This window comes from Salmo salar, chromosome ssa29 (genome assembly GCF_905237065.1).
Source record: "Salmo salar chromosome ssa29, Ssal_v3.1, whole genome shotgun sequence".
In the NCBI taxonomy this organism is placed as follows: domain Eukaryota; kingdom Metazoa; phylum Chordata; class Actinopteri; order Salmoniformes; family Salmonidae; genus Salmo; species Salmo salar.
Window position 1 is genome coordinate 31,216,085 of NC_059470.1, and position 18,610 is coordinate 31,234,694.

The 18,610-nt window shown below is 42.6% G+C and overlaps 2 protein-coding genes and 1 non-coding gene across 7 annotated transcripts in view; 1 reads left to right on the forward strand and 2 right to left on the reverse strand.

Moving 5' to 3' along the window:
- Positions 1–4,069: 4,069 nt before the first annotated feature.
- Positions 4,070–9,575, reverse strand: cmbl (carboxymethylenebutenolidase homolog (Pseudomonas)). Of its 4 annotated transcripts, none has more exons than XM_045710990.1 (6): positions 9,338–9,575; positions 8,327–8,541; positions 6,719–6,826; positions 6,216–6,358; positions 5,385–5,476; positions 4,070–5,124 (listed from the first exon to the last, which is right to left on the reverse strand). In XM_045710990.1, exons 2-6 carry the CDS (start codon positions 8,539–8,541, stop codon positions 4,942–4,944), a joined length of 741 nt encoding a protein of 246 aa, XP_045566946.1. In that variant the 5' UTR covers positions 9,338–9,575; the 3' UTR covers positions 4,070–4,941. The 4 variants fall into 4 exon arrangements, with proteins under 4 accessions (XP_045566946.1, XP_045566943.1, XP_045566944.1 ...); XM_045710987.1 differs by lacking the exon at positions 9,338–9,575 and adding an exon at positions 9,042–9,209; XM_045710988.1 differs by lacking the exon at positions 9,338–9,575 and adding an exon at positions 9,052–9,189.
- trnat-agu (transfer RNA threonine (anticodon AGU)) lies at positions 9,348–9,421 on the reverse strand. The gene has a single exon. It is a non-coding gene; the product is annotated as a tRNA-Thr (tRNA).
- A 138-nt stretch (positions 9,576–9,713) lies between the features above and the next one.
- The window catches only part of LOC106590587 (E3 ubiquitin-protein ligase MARCHF6), a 41,372-nt gene continuing 32,475 nt past the window's right edge, over positions 9,714–18,610 (forward strand). The window contains exons 1-15 of one of the 2 annotated variants that reach the window (XM_045710986.1): positions 9,714–10,074; positions 10,660–10,759; positions 12,359–12,432; positions 12,794–12,937; positions 13,328–13,400; positions 13,624–13,801; positions 14,083–14,251; positions 14,622–14,683; positions 14,793–14,825; positions 16,580–16,631; positions 16,756–16,814; positions 17,012–17,092; positions 17,211–17,279; positions 17,490–17,564; positions 17,708–17,842. In XM_045710986.1, the coding sequence (XP_045566942.1) occupies positions 10,050–10,074; positions 10,660–10,759; positions 12,359–12,432; positions 12,794–12,937; positions 13,328–13,400; positions 13,624–13,801; positions 14,083–14,251; positions 14,622–14,683; positions 14,793–14,825; positions 16,580–16,631; positions 16,756–16,814; positions 17,012–17,092; positions 17,211–17,279; positions 17,490–17,564; positions 17,708–17,842 (1,329 nt within the window). In that variant the 5' untranslated portion in view covers positions 9,714–10,049. The remainder of the gene's footprint in view (positions 10,075–10,659; positions 10,760–12,358; positions 12,433–12,793; positions 12,938–13,327; positions 13,401–13,623; positions 13,802–14,082; positions 14,252–14,621; positions 14,684–14,792; positions 14,826–16,579; positions 16,632–16,755; positions 16,815–17,011; positions 17,093–17,210; positions 17,280–17,489; positions 17,565–17,707; positions 17,843–18,610) is intronic. The other variant, XM_045710984.1, reaches the window with a different exon arrangement.

Genomic DNA, 18,610 nt, shown 5'->3' on the forward strand with positions numbered 1-18,610 from the left:
ATGATTTATTTCAGCTTTTATTTCTTTCATCACATTCCCAGTGGGTCAGAAGTTTGCATGCACTCCAATTAGTATTTGGTAGCATTGCCCTTAAATTGTTTAACTTGGGTCAAACGTTTCGGGTAGCCTTCCACAAGCTTCCCACAATAAGTTAGGTGCATTTTGGCCCATTCCTCCTGACAGCTGGTGTAACTGAGTCAGGTTCGTATGCCTCCAGGCTCGCACACGCTCTCTTGAGATGTTGCTTCAATATATCCACATAATTTTCCTCCCTCATGATGCCATCTATTTTGTGAAGTGCACCAGTCCCTCCTGCAGCAAAGCAGGAGCGGTATGACAGCTGCGTGGTCCCATGGTGTTTATACTTGCGTACTATTGTTTGTACAGATGAACGTGGTACCTTCAGGCGTTTGGAAATTGCTCCCAAGGATGAACCAGACTTGTGGAGGTCTACAATTCTTTTTCTGAGGTCTTGGCTGATTTCTTTTGATTTTCCCATGATGTCATGCAGAGGCACTGAGTTTAGGCCTTGAAGTACATCCACAGGTATACCTCCAATTGACGTCAATTAGCTTATCAGAAGCTTCTAAAGCCATGACATAATTTTCTGGAATTTTCAAGCTGTTTAAAGGCACAGTCGACTTAGTGTATGTAAACTTCTGACCCATTGGAATTGTGATAGTGAAATAATCTGTATAAACAATTTTTGGAAAAATGATTTGTGTCATGCACAAAGTAGATGTCCTAACCGACTTGCCAAAACTATCGTTTGTTAAAAATAAATTTGTGGTGGTTGAAAAGCGAGTTTTAATGACTCCAACCTAAGTGTATGTCAACTTCTGACTTCAACTGTAGATTAGAGCATGACATTTTTCCCCTTTCATGCTAAGTGATTATCAAAAGGGAGAGAGCTGGAAAGATTTTTAAAATAGGCTACATTGAGGAACTATTTTCATTGTCAATAGATGTAAAAATAGACTTTGTTTACTTGCTGTTTGAGGTGAAGAAAAAAATACTTTGAGAAGCTCCACAGCTCATTAGTGGCGAGTTAAGACAATCAGAAATACTATCAGATCCCCAAATGGGCACATTTATAAGTCTACATTTGCACACTGGCCAAGTAGCCTTGGCCTACTTCTATGCATAATCAGGTGCGCGTTCTTAATCAACATTGACAGGAGCACTCCAAACAAAGCACAATTAATAAATTGACAACTCGTACATGGAAGGAAAAAACTAAAACGTGTTTCTCACAACTATAGACTAGGTTGTGTGCTCTGCAAACAACTTGTCCACTCTGACAATGAGAACTGTAAAATACTAATAATAATGTATTGAATGCATTAACAGAAATGACGTCATCCAAACAAACATTGTAGATTACAGCGGCAGTCAGTGTCGTTTAAGATGAGGACACATTGAACTAGGTGAATGACATATGAATGAGAGTCATCCAATATGCTGTAATATAAATAAGGCCATGCTCATGAAAAAATAATTAACAGCGATAGGTTTGGGCAACTACATGATACACTAATTTTCCCTTGTACCCATCATGAGGTTTCTACAACCTAGCCTACGAATGAAAATGTACAACGTAGGTGCACACAGGTCGGCAGACAGTGACACATGGACAGTGACATTCAATACCGCCTTACACACTATTGACTGAATCTAGCTGATATAGGGTGACATCATTAGTCCAACAGTTGCAAACTAGAGTTTCTATTGGACAAATTCAGGTACATTTATCCCTGGTTTTTTTCCCCGTTTGCTTCCGCTTAAAAAAAAAAAAAAATTCAACAGAATGGGTGGAAGGAATACACCCCTGATCACGTGGAAACACAGTTCACTTTCATATCATCCACGTTGTATTCCTTCTATGCGCTCTCCTACTCTCACCTTGTCCCTTCGCTTGTGGACTTCAATGCACAACACATCAGCTGTTTGTGACCAGGGGAAGTTGTGGAGAAGTACAGACCAGGGTTGGGTTAAAAAAAAATGTCTGAAACTTTGAACATCCCATGGAGCACCATTAAATCCATTATAAAAAAATTTAAGAATATGGCACCACAACAAACCTGCCAAGAGAGGGATGCCCACCAAAACTCACGGAGCTGCAAAGCTCCACAGTGGAGATTTGAGTATCTGTCCATAGGACCACTCTAAGCTGCACACTCCACAGAGCTGGGCCAGAAAAAAATCCATTGCTTAAAGAAAAAAATAAGCAAACACGTATGGTGTTCGCCAAAAGGCATGTGGGAGATTCCACAAACATATGGAAGAAGGTACTCTGGTCAGATAAGACTAAAATTGAGCTTTTTGGCCATCAAGGATAATTCTATGTCTGGCGCAAACCCAACACCTCTCATCACCCCGAGAACCCCATCCCAACACCAACACCGCCATCCCCCAGCATCATGCTGTGGGGATATTTTTCATCGGCAGGGACTGTGAAACTGGTCAGAATTGAAGGAATGATGGATGGCGCTAAATACAGAGAAATTCTTGGGGGAAACCGGTTTCAGTCTTCCAGAGATTTGAGACTGGGACGGAGGTTCACCTTCCATCAGGACAATGACCCTAAGCATACTGCTAAAGCAACAATCGAGTGGTTTAAGGGGAAACATTTAAATGTCTTGGAATGGCCTAGTCAAAGCCCAGACCTCAATCCAATTGAGAATCTGTGGTATGACTTTTAAATATTTCTGCACACCAGCGGAACCCATCCAACTTGAAGGAGCTGGAGCAGTTTTGCCAAGAAGAATGGGCAGAAATCCCAGTGGCTAGATGTGCCAAGCTTATAGAGACATTCCCCAAGAGTCTTGCAGCTGTAATTGCTGCAAAAGGTCGCTCACAAAGTATTGACTTTGGGGGGGATGAATAGTTACGCACGCTCAAGTTGAATGTTTTTTATTCTTTCTTGTTTGTTTCTCAATAAAATATATTTTGCATCTTCAAAGTGGTAGGCATGTTGTGTAAATCAAATGATACAACCCCCACCCCAAAAAAATATTTTCATTCCAGGTTGTAAGGCTGAATACTTTCTCAAGCCACTGTAGCATCCCTCTGTTTGAGAAGGGTGTTTCAGTTGACTAATCTAACGAGCTGCATTTGCTAGCAGTAACAAAGTTTTAAAAAAAGACACTATTTCTCTCTTGCTTCTCCTTCATTTTGGAAGAAATGTATTTGGTTAAAACTGTTCAACTATTTTCTCTCCTTCAACTACTCACCACATTTTATACACTGCAGTGCTAGCTAGCTGTAGCTTATACATGTCAGTTCATGCTGCAAGAGCTCTGATAGACTGGAGGATGTCCTCCGGATGTTGTCATAATGACTGTGTAAGTCTATGGAAGGGGGTGAGAACCATGAACCTCCTAGGTTGTGTATTGAAGTCAATGTACCCAGAGGAGGACAGAAGCTGGCTGTCCTCTGGCTACACCATGGTGCTACCCTACAGAGTGCTGTAGAGGCTACTGTAGACCTTTGCAAAATAGTGTTTTAATCAATTGTTTGGTGATGTGATTATATTTAGTATAGTTTTATCTAAAAATAACTTTGTTTTACAATTTTAATTGTTCTGAAATTCACTGAGCAGGGTGGTCCTCCCCTTCTTCCTCTGAGGAGCCTCCACTGGTAGATTAGAAATGATGGGAATTAATGGTAAATGTACTACTGGTGTGCCATCAATCAAGACGTGCCATAAATGTAGTATTTGTTTTGCAACTGCCCTACTAAAATATTATCGGTCGACCACCAGCCTTCCGACCAAACAGTCGTCCAGTCCACTAAATGGGGTCAGCCCTAATTAGACGGAAATTTAACATGTTTCTGACAGAAAAAAAGAAAAAACATCAAGTGCCAAAGACTGTCTGATGTTCTCTCAGACTGTGGGAAAAGTAAACCTGTGCATTAGTTGAAGATCTCTCCCTTCCTGCTCAGCCTGTGTTATTGTTTGTGGTCAGCCAAAGTAAACACCTCTACAACAGCTGTGGCTGGAGAGCAGATTGAGCCAGTCTGAATACAGGATAAGATGTGCACATGAGATTACAATGATACATTAACATGAATCATAATATCTTTATTGATATCATTGGGTATTACATGATATTATACACAAACATCAAATCAGAAATAAAATATACTTGCATTTATATGACATTTACACTTTGCAGTTAAAAGTAATGCCTGGTTTGATAATGTATACGAAATGTACAGATAATGTATACAATGAAGAGGTAATGTGTACAATGCATACAAAATGAACAGATTATGTATGCAAAACGTACAGATTGTATACAATGAAGAGATCATGTATACAAGGAAGAGATCATGTATACAATGAAGAGATCATGTATACAATGAAGAGATCATGTATACAATGAAGAGATCTTGTATACAAGGAAGAGATCATGTATACAAGGAAGAGATCTTGTATACAATGAAGAGATCATGTATACAAGGAAGAGATCATGTATACAAGGAAGAGATCATGTATACAAGGAAGAGATCATGTATACAAGGAAGAGATCATGTATACAATGAAGAGATCATGTATACAAGGAAGAGATCATGTATACAATGAAGAGATCATGTATACAATGAAGAGATCATGTATACAATGAAGAGATCATGTATACAATCTACTGCAAGAAAAAGGTACAAAACTAAAGTATACTACAAATATGGCAACTGCAGATTCCACATTAAAACACAGCTTGAATTTGATCATGATAAATACAATGGGCATGATAATCACCAGATAGGCTGCTATTCAGAAAGGACATACGTGGAAATTACCTCAGAGCTGATGATCAATTACATTAGCTATTTATTTTTAATAAGCTTAGTGGTGTAGAGAAATTGGATTTGTGTTTTTATCCTTTCTGTTCACTCTACCATGGACGGCAGATGATAGACAACTGCACTGTAGATATTCTACATGTATTTCTGTAACCAGTTGAGCATGTCTGTCCTGGCCTCCTGGATGCAGGGCTGGTCTGTGGTGTTGATGTCCTCTCTCTTCCGGTGAACAAAGCCATGAGTCTGACCTGGGAAGACCTTCACATGGTAGTCTACACCTGTACACTTCTCCTGCAGGTTCTTCTCCAGGACACTCACCTGGAAGGAAACAACAGGGAATTAATGAACTGGTGATAGGATGGTTGAAACACAACTCAAAGCATTTGATTGGATGACACTAAATTGTGGTATAAGGCCAGTAACCGACAGAGATGCTGATGGTGAAGGTTCATTTCACTCAAGAGATCACTCTGGCTTGCAATAGATGGTGCTCAATATAGTTTTCAATATATGTATGATCTACATTGACTTTTTTCTTTTTAAAATGTAGTACTGTGTAGTATTTAATAATACCAGACCTGGTCCAGTGGGATGACGTCATCCTTCTCTCCGAAGATAAACAGTGTCGGGCTCTTCAGTTCATACCTGTCCTCCCTCTCCCTGATGATTCCTGCAGACACGCAGTCACATCCAAACAGCATAGCATTAGCATTACTAGCCTGCTAGGCAAGCGCAATGGTTGCGTTCCAGACCGACTACATTGCAGCTGTTGCACTGCATCAACCAATGGTTGTGTTCCAGACCGACTACATTGCAGCTGTTGCACTGCATCAACCAATGGTTGTGTTCCAGACCGACTACATTGCAGCTGTTGCACTGCATCAACCAATGGTTGTGTTTGATATTATCGACTGTGCAGTCGGGAATCAGGCTGCTAAATCATTTATTTTAATTTTTTACATTTTTGTCATTTAGCAGATACTCTTATCCAGAGTGACTTACAGTAGTGAGTGCATATATTTTTAGACCTTTTTTGTACTGCGGTACAAGCGCCAAGCTCTACCAACTGAGCTACACAGGACCACATCATATGATGTGGTTAGCTAGGCCTTACGAGATCTACCAACTGAGCTACACGGGACCACATCATATGATGTGGTTAGCTAGACCTTACGAGATCTACCAACTGAGCTACACGGGACCACATCATATGATGTGGTTAGCTAGACCTTACGAGATCTACCAACTGAGCTACACGGGACCACATCATATGATGTGGTTAGCTAGACCTTACGAGATCTGGCAGGCGTATGCAATGTAATCAGCCTAGATTGCGACTGTTGGTAGACACTCTACCTCATGGTTATTACTGTATTCTGATTGGACAGGCCTCTGAACCCTACCCTTACCATAGACAGATACCCCTGCCCTGACCTCAGGGTACTGCAGAGCCAGGTAGTGGGTGGCCACCCCCCCCCAGCAGAAGCCCACTGCCCCAATACGCTGGGCCCCACACTGGCTCTTCAGAAACCTCAGGACTGCGTCCACCTCCCTGGATGGACGGACGGACGGACGGACGGACGGACAGACAGACAGACAGACAGACAGACAGACAGACAGACAGACAGACAGACAGCAGGGGGAGAGGGGAGGAAGAGGTTGGGTTACTGGGGGAGCACAGGGCACACACATTTTACTTGTAAGTTAACAGAGGGATAAAGTTATTTTCGAATAAAGTTATATTCTATTGACAGAATATAAGACTAACAAGTCTGGCTTCGTGATGGCACCCTCTGCTGGCCAACAGTGGATGTGTGCTGATAGAGATTAATACTGTATACAGATGTGAGATTATGGAGTGAAGTCTGGCTTTCTGCGACAACTCTCTGGCCAATGGGAATGTTTGCATTACTTGTTGATATTGGTGGGCTTCTTGTCCTCCAACCACTGCTGAAAGGTAGACCAATCATGTGATGGACTCCATGGCTCCTTTCCAATGTAGAAGTCAGGGCACACTGCACTGGGGGGAGATAGACAGCCAGCATGACAATACTGGTAATATACCTGGCATTTACTGGTGAATTACAGTACATGGTAAGTAACAACATTGTTAACTTCTTGGTGACAGGGGGCAGTATTCGGAAATTCAGATGAATAACGTGCCCAAATTAAACTGCCTGCTACTCGGGCCCAGAAGGTAGGATATGCATTAGTAGATTTGGATAGAAAACACTCTGAAATTTCTAACTGTTTGAATGATGTCTGTGAGTATAACAGAACTAATATGGCACGCAAAAACCTGAGAAAAAATCCAACCAGGAAGTGGTTTGTAGTCCTTCAATTGATTGCCTTTCCAAACTACAGTATCTGTGTGGTCATTTTGCACTTCCTAAGGCTTCCACTAAATGTCAACAGTCTTTAGAACCTTGTTTCATGCTTCTACTGTTACTGGGGAGAGAATAAGAGCTGTCTCAAGCCTGGGACCAGTGAGTTGTTTACTGCGCAGGCACACCGTTCCTTCTTTTTCCTCTGTAATGAATACGCTATTGTCCGGTTGGAATATTATCGAAGATTTATGTTAAAAAGACCCTAAGGCTTGATTGTAAACATCGTTTGACATGTTTCTACGAACGGTAATGGAACTATTTGACTTTTTGTCTCGGGTTTTGCGCTCGTGCATTATGCCTTTGGATTAGTGATTTCAAAGCGCGAACAAAGACGGAGGTATTTGGACATAAATATGGATTTTATCGAACAAAACGAACATCTCTTGTGGGAGTCCTGGGAGTGCATTCCGACGAAGATCAGCAAAGGTAAGTGAAGATTTATAATACTATTTCTGAGTTTTGTTGACTCCAGAACTTGGCGGGTAACTGTATAGCTTGCTTTGATGGCTGAGCTCTGTACTCAGAATATTGAACAATGTGCTTCGCCGTAAAGCTATTTTAAAATCTGACGCAGCGGTTGCATTAAGGAGAAGTGTATCTATAATTCTTTTAATAACTGTTGTAAATTTTCTCAATGTTTATGATGAGTATTTTTGTAAATTGATGTGCTCATTCACCGGGAGTTTTGGAGACAATACATTTTCTGAACATCACGCGCCAATGTAAAATGGGGTTTATGGATATAAATATGAACTTTATCGAACAAAACATACATGTATTGTGTAACATTGAGTCCTGGGAGTGTCATCTGATGAAGATCATCAAAGGTTAGTGATTCATTTTTGCTGTATTTCTGGTTTTTGTGACGCCTCTCCTTGCTTGGAAAATGGCTGTGGTTTTTCTTGTTTAGGCGCTGTCCTAACATAATCTAATGTTATGCTTTCGCCGTAAAGCCTTTTTGAAATCGGACAATGTGGTTGGATTAACGAGAAGTGTATCTTTAAAATGGGGTATAATAGTTGTATGTTTGTTTTGAATTTGCCGCCCTGCTATTTCACTGGCTGTTGTCTGGCGGGTGGGACGCTAGCATCCCACATACCCCAGAGAGGTTTTAAGTATGCATTGTTACATACATGTATCCATTGGAGGCCAGCATGTCAGCCATGTATCTGGTGTTGGGTAGCTGCCAGCCATAGATGTCCTGAATGATGATGATGGCCTTGTCTGAATCAGAGGGAGGCTTGACCAGGTAGGCCTTGATGTGTTCTATCTGGACCTCCTGGCCAACACCGCCGTACTCCATCATGTATCCCATGTCACATGGACAAGGCTTCGCCTCATTGGCCATCTGGAAAGAGATAACATTGAGAATCACACACATAACCATACAAACATGTATAGAGACAGCATACTGCTACACTGAAACACATGGATTTTTATTAATCGATACAGCGATACGGAATCCTTGGACATAAGTCGGTAATTAAAATGTTCCTACTCATTACTAAGTGCGTCATGCTGACTCTGCACTAGATGGCAACGTTATAGCCTACAAGCCTTAGTTATTTCCACATACAATGGAGAGCCCATAAAATCGTCAGACTCCAGTCACCCAAGTCATAGACTGTTTTCTCTGCTACCCCACGGCAAGCGGTCTCGGAGCGCCAAGTCTAGGTCCAAAAGGCTCCTTAACAGCTTCCACCCCCAAGCCATAAGACTCCTGAACAATTAATCAAATGGCCACCGGACTATTTACATTGACCCCCCCATTTGTTTTGTACACTGCTGCTACTCGCTGTTTATCATCTATGCAGAGTCACTTCACCCCTACCTACATGTACAAATTACCTCAACTAACCTGTACCCCCGCACACTGACTCTAAAAAATAGTGTATTTGCCCCCTTCCCGTTAGAGTTTAGTTTTCTTCCGCGGTGGAAAAGTGAAAAGAATTATGTGAATGGCTGACTGCAAGGAACGCCCTCTTCGACAGCGTGAGCGCCGTTCCCAGTCCGAAGTCCAAACCCACCAAAATGTATCATTTTATAATCTGCAACGTGAGTGTAGAAAATGTAAACGTGTAATAATCATTCAATTCGCCTTAGTCGAGTTTTAACTGGGATAATTTCGAACTGTACAAACCTACCGTCTCAAAAAGGCACTGCTGAGATTCGAACTCAGGATCTCCTGTTTACTAGACAGGCGCTTTAACCAACTAAGCCACAGCGCCGCTGATGCCGTGTGCGTTAAAGATATTAACAATACTTGACCTTGCTTTGGTAATGTGAGCATTTGTTGTAAAGTTAGCTGTGTGCAGTTTCCAATTACATTCCCGAGATTCATTGTAAATACCATAACGGGGTAAAGCGGTGGATCAGACATCAATTTAAAGAAATGGGATTCAGTCACAGATATATCGGTGTGATGTAGTACCGGCTAAATACCACAGGATGTCACTATCTACACGTGCCAGAAACCACAAAATGGTACCATGTGACGCAGAATCCGGAAGCTGTGACCGCTGACGGAAAACGGCGCACACTGTCGCAAGGTGTCACTTGTGTCGGGTAAATGTCTTATTCGTCTCCTCCATCGTTTTGCATTTGCAAGGAAGAGGTCTGCTAGCGATCTCGGTTTGACAATCGCTACCGGTCCAAAATACATGGTCCGAGCGTGTCACGAAACAGGAGGGATTCTGGTGTTCAAAGTGGACACCATTTTAGGATAGTCAATGTATCTGACTTCAAGGATAGTCTGATCCAAATCGGCTAAAAACGGTGAAATTCACGTTGTGGATGGGTGTGCGATAGCAAACTAACGTTACTGTATAACTCCAAAAGAGGGGCAGAGCCTCATCTATGAATATGGACATTGCAGACGAAGGTAAATGTCATTTTACAACGTTGGCTAGCTAAGTTAGCTTAGTTGAACTAGCTAGTTACTCTGTACGCAGTCTCCAAGGCAAAGGTGGACTCTAACTAACGTTACCTTTCCAACGTCAGTTTGTAGCACATTTTTCGTCCACTGACACCCAAACAGTGACACCAGGTAGGGCCTGGCTCGAAGCAATCGATCATCAACGGGCTAGTAGCTAGCTAGCTAGACCGGTTAGTTAGTTATATAATCTAGCACATTTCCCCAGTACAGATATTGATGCGGCTGCTAGCACTGGCATGTTTGTTAGTTAGTTAGTTAAGCTAACGTAATGTAGCAAGGTAATCAATGAAACGTCGCTAACTCCATAGCTAGCTAGCTATTTATTAACTGATGTCTGCTCTCATGGCTGATGTTGCCATCTATCTTGTCAGTGTAAGGCTAACTACAATATTGTTTGATTAAGCACTGGAACAATTCATTAGGTAGCTTCAAATCGATTGCTACTACAGAAGGTTGTTCTTCCTACGTGTAGGCGGTGTGTCGTTTTGTCTGTCTCTCTGAACCAATGGAAAAAACATATTCTCTGTGTAGGGGACATATGTCGCGTGTGTCGTTCAGAGGGGACCCCAGACAAACCCTTGTACCACCCCTGTGTCTGCACTGGCAGCATCAAGTTCATCCACCAGGAATGGTGAGTGTCTCTCTCTGTCTCTCTCTCTCTGTCTCTCTCTCTGTCTCTCTCTCTCTCTGTCTCTCTCTCTCTCTGTCTCTCTCTCTCTGTCTCTCTCTCTGTCTCTCTCTCTGTCTCTCTGTCTCTCTCTCTGTCTCTCTCTCTGTCTGTCTGAATCACTGTCAACTCCTGTCCTGATGAATGATTGACACAGCTTGGGAACATGCGGTCATCAGGAACAATTACAAAGATTGTCATTGAATTGCGACCTCAAGATTGTTTTACACTTTAGTGCACTTATTATCAGAAGTCAACTGTATACTGTTTTTATATATATTTTTTACCTTTACTGTATTATATAGTGTACTAGTATTTCTAGTGGAACTATAGCCTAGCCCCCCACACCAGCTCCCAGTACCAGCCATAGAGAAACCTCCTCACTCCTCTGATATAATGGCCATAGGAGAATCTCATTTGAGTCAGTAGGAGGAAGTAATGTTGATATAAAGACACAGGATAGGGCCTCGCTATTTCCTCAGACTGTCCTGAGGCCATTATGTTGACGTGTGTCCCAAGTGATCATCCCACTTATGTCGCTGCTATCGCAGCTGCTTTCTCTGCCATGTGGATCTAACAAAGGAAAAACAATTAGCCAGGTGTGCCAAAATAACGCAAAGGATAAAAGACAGAGAAAGTTTCTGATCTGCCGTTTACTGTGCTAGCACTAGTGATGAGAAGCAGTCGGAACACTATTGAACTACTCTGTGGTTTACTGCTATGCTTTACTACTGCAGAAACATGATAAAAGCCTTCAGGTTAATACGGGTGTGGTTACACATTTGTGGTCTGCTGATCCGGGTACAGAAGTGCATTGGAGTGCTGTGTCATCATTCCATTTCTGGGACCATCTGCTCTGGCATAATGTCAGGGATCTCCAGCGGGCCCTGTTGGTTCACACACGATTCATTCAGATGTACAGGAAGATAACCATGTAACCTCGGCCTAGTTAGTTACGTGGAACTTGGGGCTCCCGAGTGACGCAGCGGTCTAAGGCACTGCATCTTAGTGTTAGGGGCGTCACTACAGATCCTGGTTCGATTCCAGGCTGTATCATAACTGGCCGTGATTGGGAGTCCCATAGGACGGCGCACAATTGGCCAAGCGTCGTCCAGGTTTGGGTTTGGCCGGGGTAGGCCGTCATTGTAAATAAGAACTTGTTCTTAACTGACTTGCCTTGTTAAATAATAAAACAATATGTAACTTGGGTTGTCTTGGTGTTATTAACATGTAATCCTAACTGGCAGTAATAACACTATCATGAGGATTCAAATCAGTGTTTTAGGATCCTCTGTGTGGACCAGTTCTCATTCACCAGGCGTGTGTGAGACAGTAATATCTCATTCTTAATATATTGCAAACTAGGACCACATAATCACCAATGCTAGACAGGTCAGGGCTGCAGTAGCAAGCGTTGTACTGCGTAGTAAAGAAAGCATTACGAAGTGTTAAACTTCTGAATGAGTGGACTGCTGTGTGGTATGAAAGAGTCGTTTAGGGTGTTCTCTCACTATCGTTAGTTCCTCACCTAACATTCACCGCTCCTACCTTTGTTGTTTACAGTTTGGTCCAGTGGCTGAAGCACAGCAGGAAGGAGTACTGTGAATTATGCAAGCACAGATTTGCTTTCACACCAAGTAAGTACCCGTCCCGTGGCATTGACCTGTCAGTCTCAAAAATGTTCGCTGTTGCAAGAGGTTGACTTCAGACTGGGATGCTCTGTCATTGAATACACTCTTAGAAAAAAAGGGTTCTACCTAGAACCCAAAAGGGTTCTACCTGGAACCCAAAAGGGTTCTTTAAACCAAAAAGAGTTCTACCTGGAACCCAAAAGGGTTCTTCAAACCCAAAAGGGTTCTACCTGGAACCCAAAAGGGTTCTTCAAACCCAAAAGGGTTCTACCTGGAACCCAAAAGAGTTCTTCAAAACGTCTGAACCTTTATTTTTGCTCTGTTATTCATAAATGATTGTCTCGTCCCTCTATCTGCTCTGCTCCAGTCTACTCCCCAGACATGCCCCCCCGGCTGCCCATCCAGGACATCTGCGCTGGCCTGCTGACCAGTGTGGGCACGGCCATACGATACTGGTTTCACTACACACTGGTGGCCTTCGCATGGCTGGGGGTGGTCCCCCTCACTGCATGTGAGTAGGCTGATATGTATGTGTATATATCACACACACACTAATGCGTCAACACTTTACTCTTAAGTACAGAATCACTCACATAAGAACCTGTACACTAGCGTTGTGTCCATGGTTTAATAGGATCAGAAGTGGGATTTTGGGATTTTCACAGTTTGGTTAATCCTACTGGTGTGTTGGTTTGTGTGTCCACTGTCTACGCTATAAGGCTATAAGGATAGGGAGGATTACAATACCAGCTTTAAGCATTCAATTACTGCCCCTGCCTAAACACATTTGTCCTCAGTCCTAACCAAGATCTTCCTTCATGAAGGCCTACCTCTTTCTTCAGCGTGTCCTCCCTTGGTGAGATGATGCTCATATCTCCTCTCCGTCTCTCTCTCTCTTCAGGTCGAATCTACAAGTGTCTGTTTACCGGCTCTGTGACCTCGCTCCTGACGCTGCCATTGGACATGCTCTCCACGTGAGTCATGACATCATATCCTCCTCCTTCGCCAATCAGACTCTACCTCCTCACCTCCTTCCTGTATCAGATCATGTCATTGTTTATTAAAGCTTACGTGTTGGCCGCTTGGCCTTGGTCAGAGCTTCTAGATGTCTTTATTACCAGTTTGCCGAGCACATGCAACCAGATGTGAGTGCTTTTTTGTAGATGTTTGACATTTTCACATCCGCTCTCCCTGTAGAGAGAACCTGCTGGCAGACTGTCTGCAGGGCTGTTTCGTGGTGACGTGTACACTGTGTGCGTTCATCAGTCTGGTGTGGCTCAGGGAGCAGATAGTCCACGGTGGTCCCCCCCTGTGGCTGGAGCACCACCAGCAGCAGCAGCCCCAGCCCAACGCAGCCGGACAACAGCCCAACGAGGTAACACACACACACACACACACACACACACACACACACACACACACACACACACACACACACACACACACACGTTCATCACTCACACACACGTTCATCACTCACACACACACACACACACGTTCATCACTCACACACACACGTTCATCACTCACACACACACACACACACGTTCATCACTCACACACACACGTTCATCACTCACACACACACACGTTCATCACTCACACACACACACACACACATATTTACAGCCCCTCCATCCACATTGCTCCCTGCAGGCTGCCGGTCAAGGAGCAGCTGATGAACCCCCTGCCAGACCCCCAGCTCACGAGGCAGAGCCAGAGCCCCCGGACGGCCCCCCAGAACAGGGGGAGGAGCCAGAACTAGACAACGAGGAAGAGGAGGGGGCGGCTGCCGAAGATGTGGATGCCAACAACGGGGCTCAAGGTAGGAGACTAGGACCAGCCCTCATCAGATGACTAACATATTGCAACAGCAATACTAAAAGTTATATAGTATGAGATCTGTCTCTCCCTCTTATTTCTCCTCTCTCACTCTTTCTCTCTCTACATCTCTCTATCACTTATTTCTCCTCTCACTATCTTTCTCTCTCTACATCTCTCTCTCTACCACTTATTTCTCCTCTCACTATCTTTCTCTCTCTACATCTCTCGCTCTACCACTTATTTCTCCTCTCACTATCTTTCTCTCTCTACATCGCTTTCTCTACCACTTATTTCTCCTCTCACTGTCTTTCTCTCTACATCTCTATCATTTCTCTATCTCTCTCTCTCCCTCTCTCTTTCTCTGTCTGTAGATGATATGAACTGGAATGCTCTAGAATGGGACAGAGCAGCAGAGGAGCTCACATGGGAGAGGGTAAGACTGGTTTAGTTTCTCCAACACATCTGTCCTGAATCAAACACGTGACACCGCACTGTCCATGATTATATCATCACCTCTTAATGTCTCTCTCTTTACCTCTCAGATGCTTGGACTCGATGGCTCCTTGGTGTTCTTAGTACGTATTTATTTACACACCTAGTATGGAGTAGTATTAACACGCAGTATGGAGTAGTATTAACACGCAGTATGGAGTAGTATTAACACGCAGTATGGAGTAGTATTAACACGCAGAATGGAGTAGTATTAACACGCAGAATGGAGTAGTATTAACACGCAGTATGGAGTAGTATTAACACGCAGTATGGAGTAGTATTAACACGCAGTATGGAGTAGTATTAACACGCAGAATGGAGTAGTATTAACACGCAGTATGGAGTAGTATTAACACGCAGAATGGAGTAGTATTAACACGCAGAATGGAGTAGTATTAACACGCAGAATGGAGTAGTATTAACACGCAGAATGGAGTAGTATTAACACGCAGAATGGAGTAGTATTAACACGCAGAATGGAGTAGTATTAACACGCAGAAGGGCGTAGTATTTATACACCTAGTGTGGCGTAATGTTTATACATCTAGTATGGGGTAGTATTTATACATCTAGTATGGGGTAGTATTTATACATCTAGTATGGGGTAGTATTTATACATCTAGTGTGGCGTAGTATTTATACACATAGTATTTATACACTTAGTATGGGGTAGTATTTATTCACTTAGTACGGGGTAGTATTTATACACCTAATTTAGAGTTGTATTTATACACCTTGTGTGGCATTGAATATATACACTTAGGGTGGGGTAGTATTTCTACATCTAGTATGGGGTAGTATTTCTACATCTAGTATGGGGTAGTATTTATACATCTAGTGTGGGGTAGTATTTATACATCTAGTGTATAAATACTAAGTGTATTTATACACTTAGTATGGGGTAGTATTTATACACTTAGTATGGGGTAGTATTTATACACTTAGTATGGGGTAGTATTTATACACTTTGTGGCGTAGTATTTATACACTTAGTACGGGGTAGTATTTATACACTTATTACAGGGTAGTATTTAAACACTTAGTACGGGGTAGTATTTATACACTTAGTACGGGGTAGTATTTATACACTTAGTACGGGGTAATATTTATACACTTACTACGGGGTAGTATTTATACACTTTTCATGGGGTCGTATTTATACACGTATTACGGGGTAGTATTTATACACGTATTACGGGGTAGTATTTATACACTTAGTACGGGGTAGTATTTATACACTTATTACGGGGTAGTATTTATACACTTAGTACGGGGTAGTATTTATACACTTATTACGGGGTAGTATTTATGCACTTAGTACGGGGTAGTATTTATACACTTAGTACGGGGTCGTATTTATACACTTAGTACGGGGTCGTATTTATACACTTAGTACGGGGTCGTATTTATACACTTAGTACGGGGTCGTATTTATACACTTAGTACGGGGTATTATTTATACACTTAGTACGGGGTATTATTTATACACTTAGTACGGGGTAGTATTTATACACTTAGTATGGGGTAGTATTTATGCACTTACTATGGGGTAGTATTTGTACTCTTAGCGTCGGGTTGTATTTATACACTTAGTATGGAGTATTATTTATACACTAGTATTGCTTAGTATTTATTCCCTTAGTATGGGGTTGTATTTATACACTAGTATAGGGTAGTATTTATGCACTTTGTATGGTGTAGTATTCATACACTTTGTATGGTGTAGTATTTATACACTTAGTACGGGGTAGTATTGCAATGAAGGGGATGTCTGTTCTATAAGCAGTAGCACTAGGAAGTAGTGAGGTGACGTTTTGCTTTGTGTGTCGTCTTACAGGAGCATGTGTTCTGGGTTGTGTCTCTGAACACTCTCTTCATCCTGGTCTTCGGTGAGTACACAAATTAACACTAACTCTCCCTAAAGTAGTACCCTTGTTAAAATGATCTAGCCAGGTATGGTGGTAGGGCTCAGTAGAAAGCTGTGAGGTTTGATGCATCACTGTTCTCTTCCAGCATTCTGTCCATACCACATTGGTCACTTCTCTGTCATGGGCCTTGGCTTTGAGGAATATGTAAGAAACATTCTCTAATACATTGCTCCTGACTCTGTGCAAAACATAATGTTATACACTACAAATATATTGTATTATCAAAGATGACTGCATTATTTAATCGATATAGTCAAGACTAGTCTTTACTTTCTGCATTCAACAAAGTTGGCCTCACCAACAAAGCAAATATGGTTGAATGCTCTTGTCTTGTCCTCTAGGTCCAAGCCTCCCAATTCGAGGGCCTGATCACAACCATCGTAGGGTACATCCTGCTGGCCATGACGCTCATCCTCTGTCACGTATCCTTCCGCCTACTGACCGGGATCCCTTCCTGTGACCATGCAATGTTTCCATGGAGACCTTTCCACTGTTTTTGTGTACAAAAGTGTGTGTTTGTCCTTAACTTGTGTCTCTCAGGGGTTCGCTGCTCTGGTCAGGTTCCAGCGGTCCCGCCGTCTACTAGGGGTCTGCTACATCGTTGTCAAGGTAACATTTCGGTTTTAAATCTAGGCTTTTCATATTACTTTAAACCCGAAGAACGACTTTGACTATAACATTAAATCTAAATGAATGACGGAAGGTCAACTTTTTTTAAATGTAAATCTCCCATTGATATCAATGCATGAGTTTCCCCTGGGTCTTCATAGTCCCTGAGGTCATGTGTCTGTCCATGGTGTTTAACGTGGTGTGTTCCAGGTCTCACTGCTTGTTGTCGTGGAGATAGGAGTTTTCCCCCTCATCTGTGGCTGGTGGCTCGACATCTGCTCTTTAGTACGTACAGACGTTTATTTCTATCCCTCTTTCTCTCTCTCCCCCTCTTCTCTTCCAACCTTGCTCTCCATTTCCCCCCACCCTACCCCTGTCTTTTTTCTTTTCTTTAACCGTTCCCACCTTTTCTTCCGTCCGTTCTGCAGGAGATGTTTGATGCGTCTCTGAAGGACAGAGAGCTGAGTTTTAAGTCTGCACCAGGCACCACCATGTTCCTGCACTGGCTGGTGGGAATGGTCTACGTCTTCTACTTCGCATCCTTCATCCTCCTACTGAGAGAGGTAGGATCACATTTAGGCTGAGACACAAATGGCACCCTATTCCCTTTATAGTGCACTACTTTTAACCAGAGACCTATGGGCCCTGGTCAAAAGTAGTGTACTATATAGGGAATAGGGTGCCATTTGGGATGTAGAGTTAATGTACTGCACTATATGATGTGTAATTTGGGACATGTTCTATAACCAGGTTTCCATACAGCTAATTCATGCGAGTGAATTAACAGATGCATTAGAAAAGACGGGATCGAGCTGATGGAAACAGGAAATGCGGGGGAATTAACAGATGCATTAGAAAAGACGGGACCGAGCTGATGGAAACAGGAAATGCGGGTGAATTAACAGATGCATTAGAAAAGACGGGACCGAGCTGATGGAAACAGGAAATGCGGGGGAATTAACAGATGCATTAGAAAAGACGGGACCGAGCTGATGGAAACAGGAAATGCGGGTGAATTAACAGATGCATTAGAAAAGACGGGACCGAGCTGATGGAAACGGGAAATGTCGGTACAATTTCATAAATGTCGACAGACAATTTGTTTGTTCGGTATGGTGGGATCTTTTTGTGTCTGTCAAATTAATGATGTGAGAAATGGCGTTAACTGCTTTATTCGCAAATATTGATAAAATAACCATCATATTGAAATAAACATGGAGTCACGTGATAATACAATACATGGCCAAAAACGTCCGTGTATTTGTCCATCGGGGTGTGTGTGTTCTTCTTTAGCTAGTAGCTTATTTGGTCTTTAAAGAAGGAATATACCG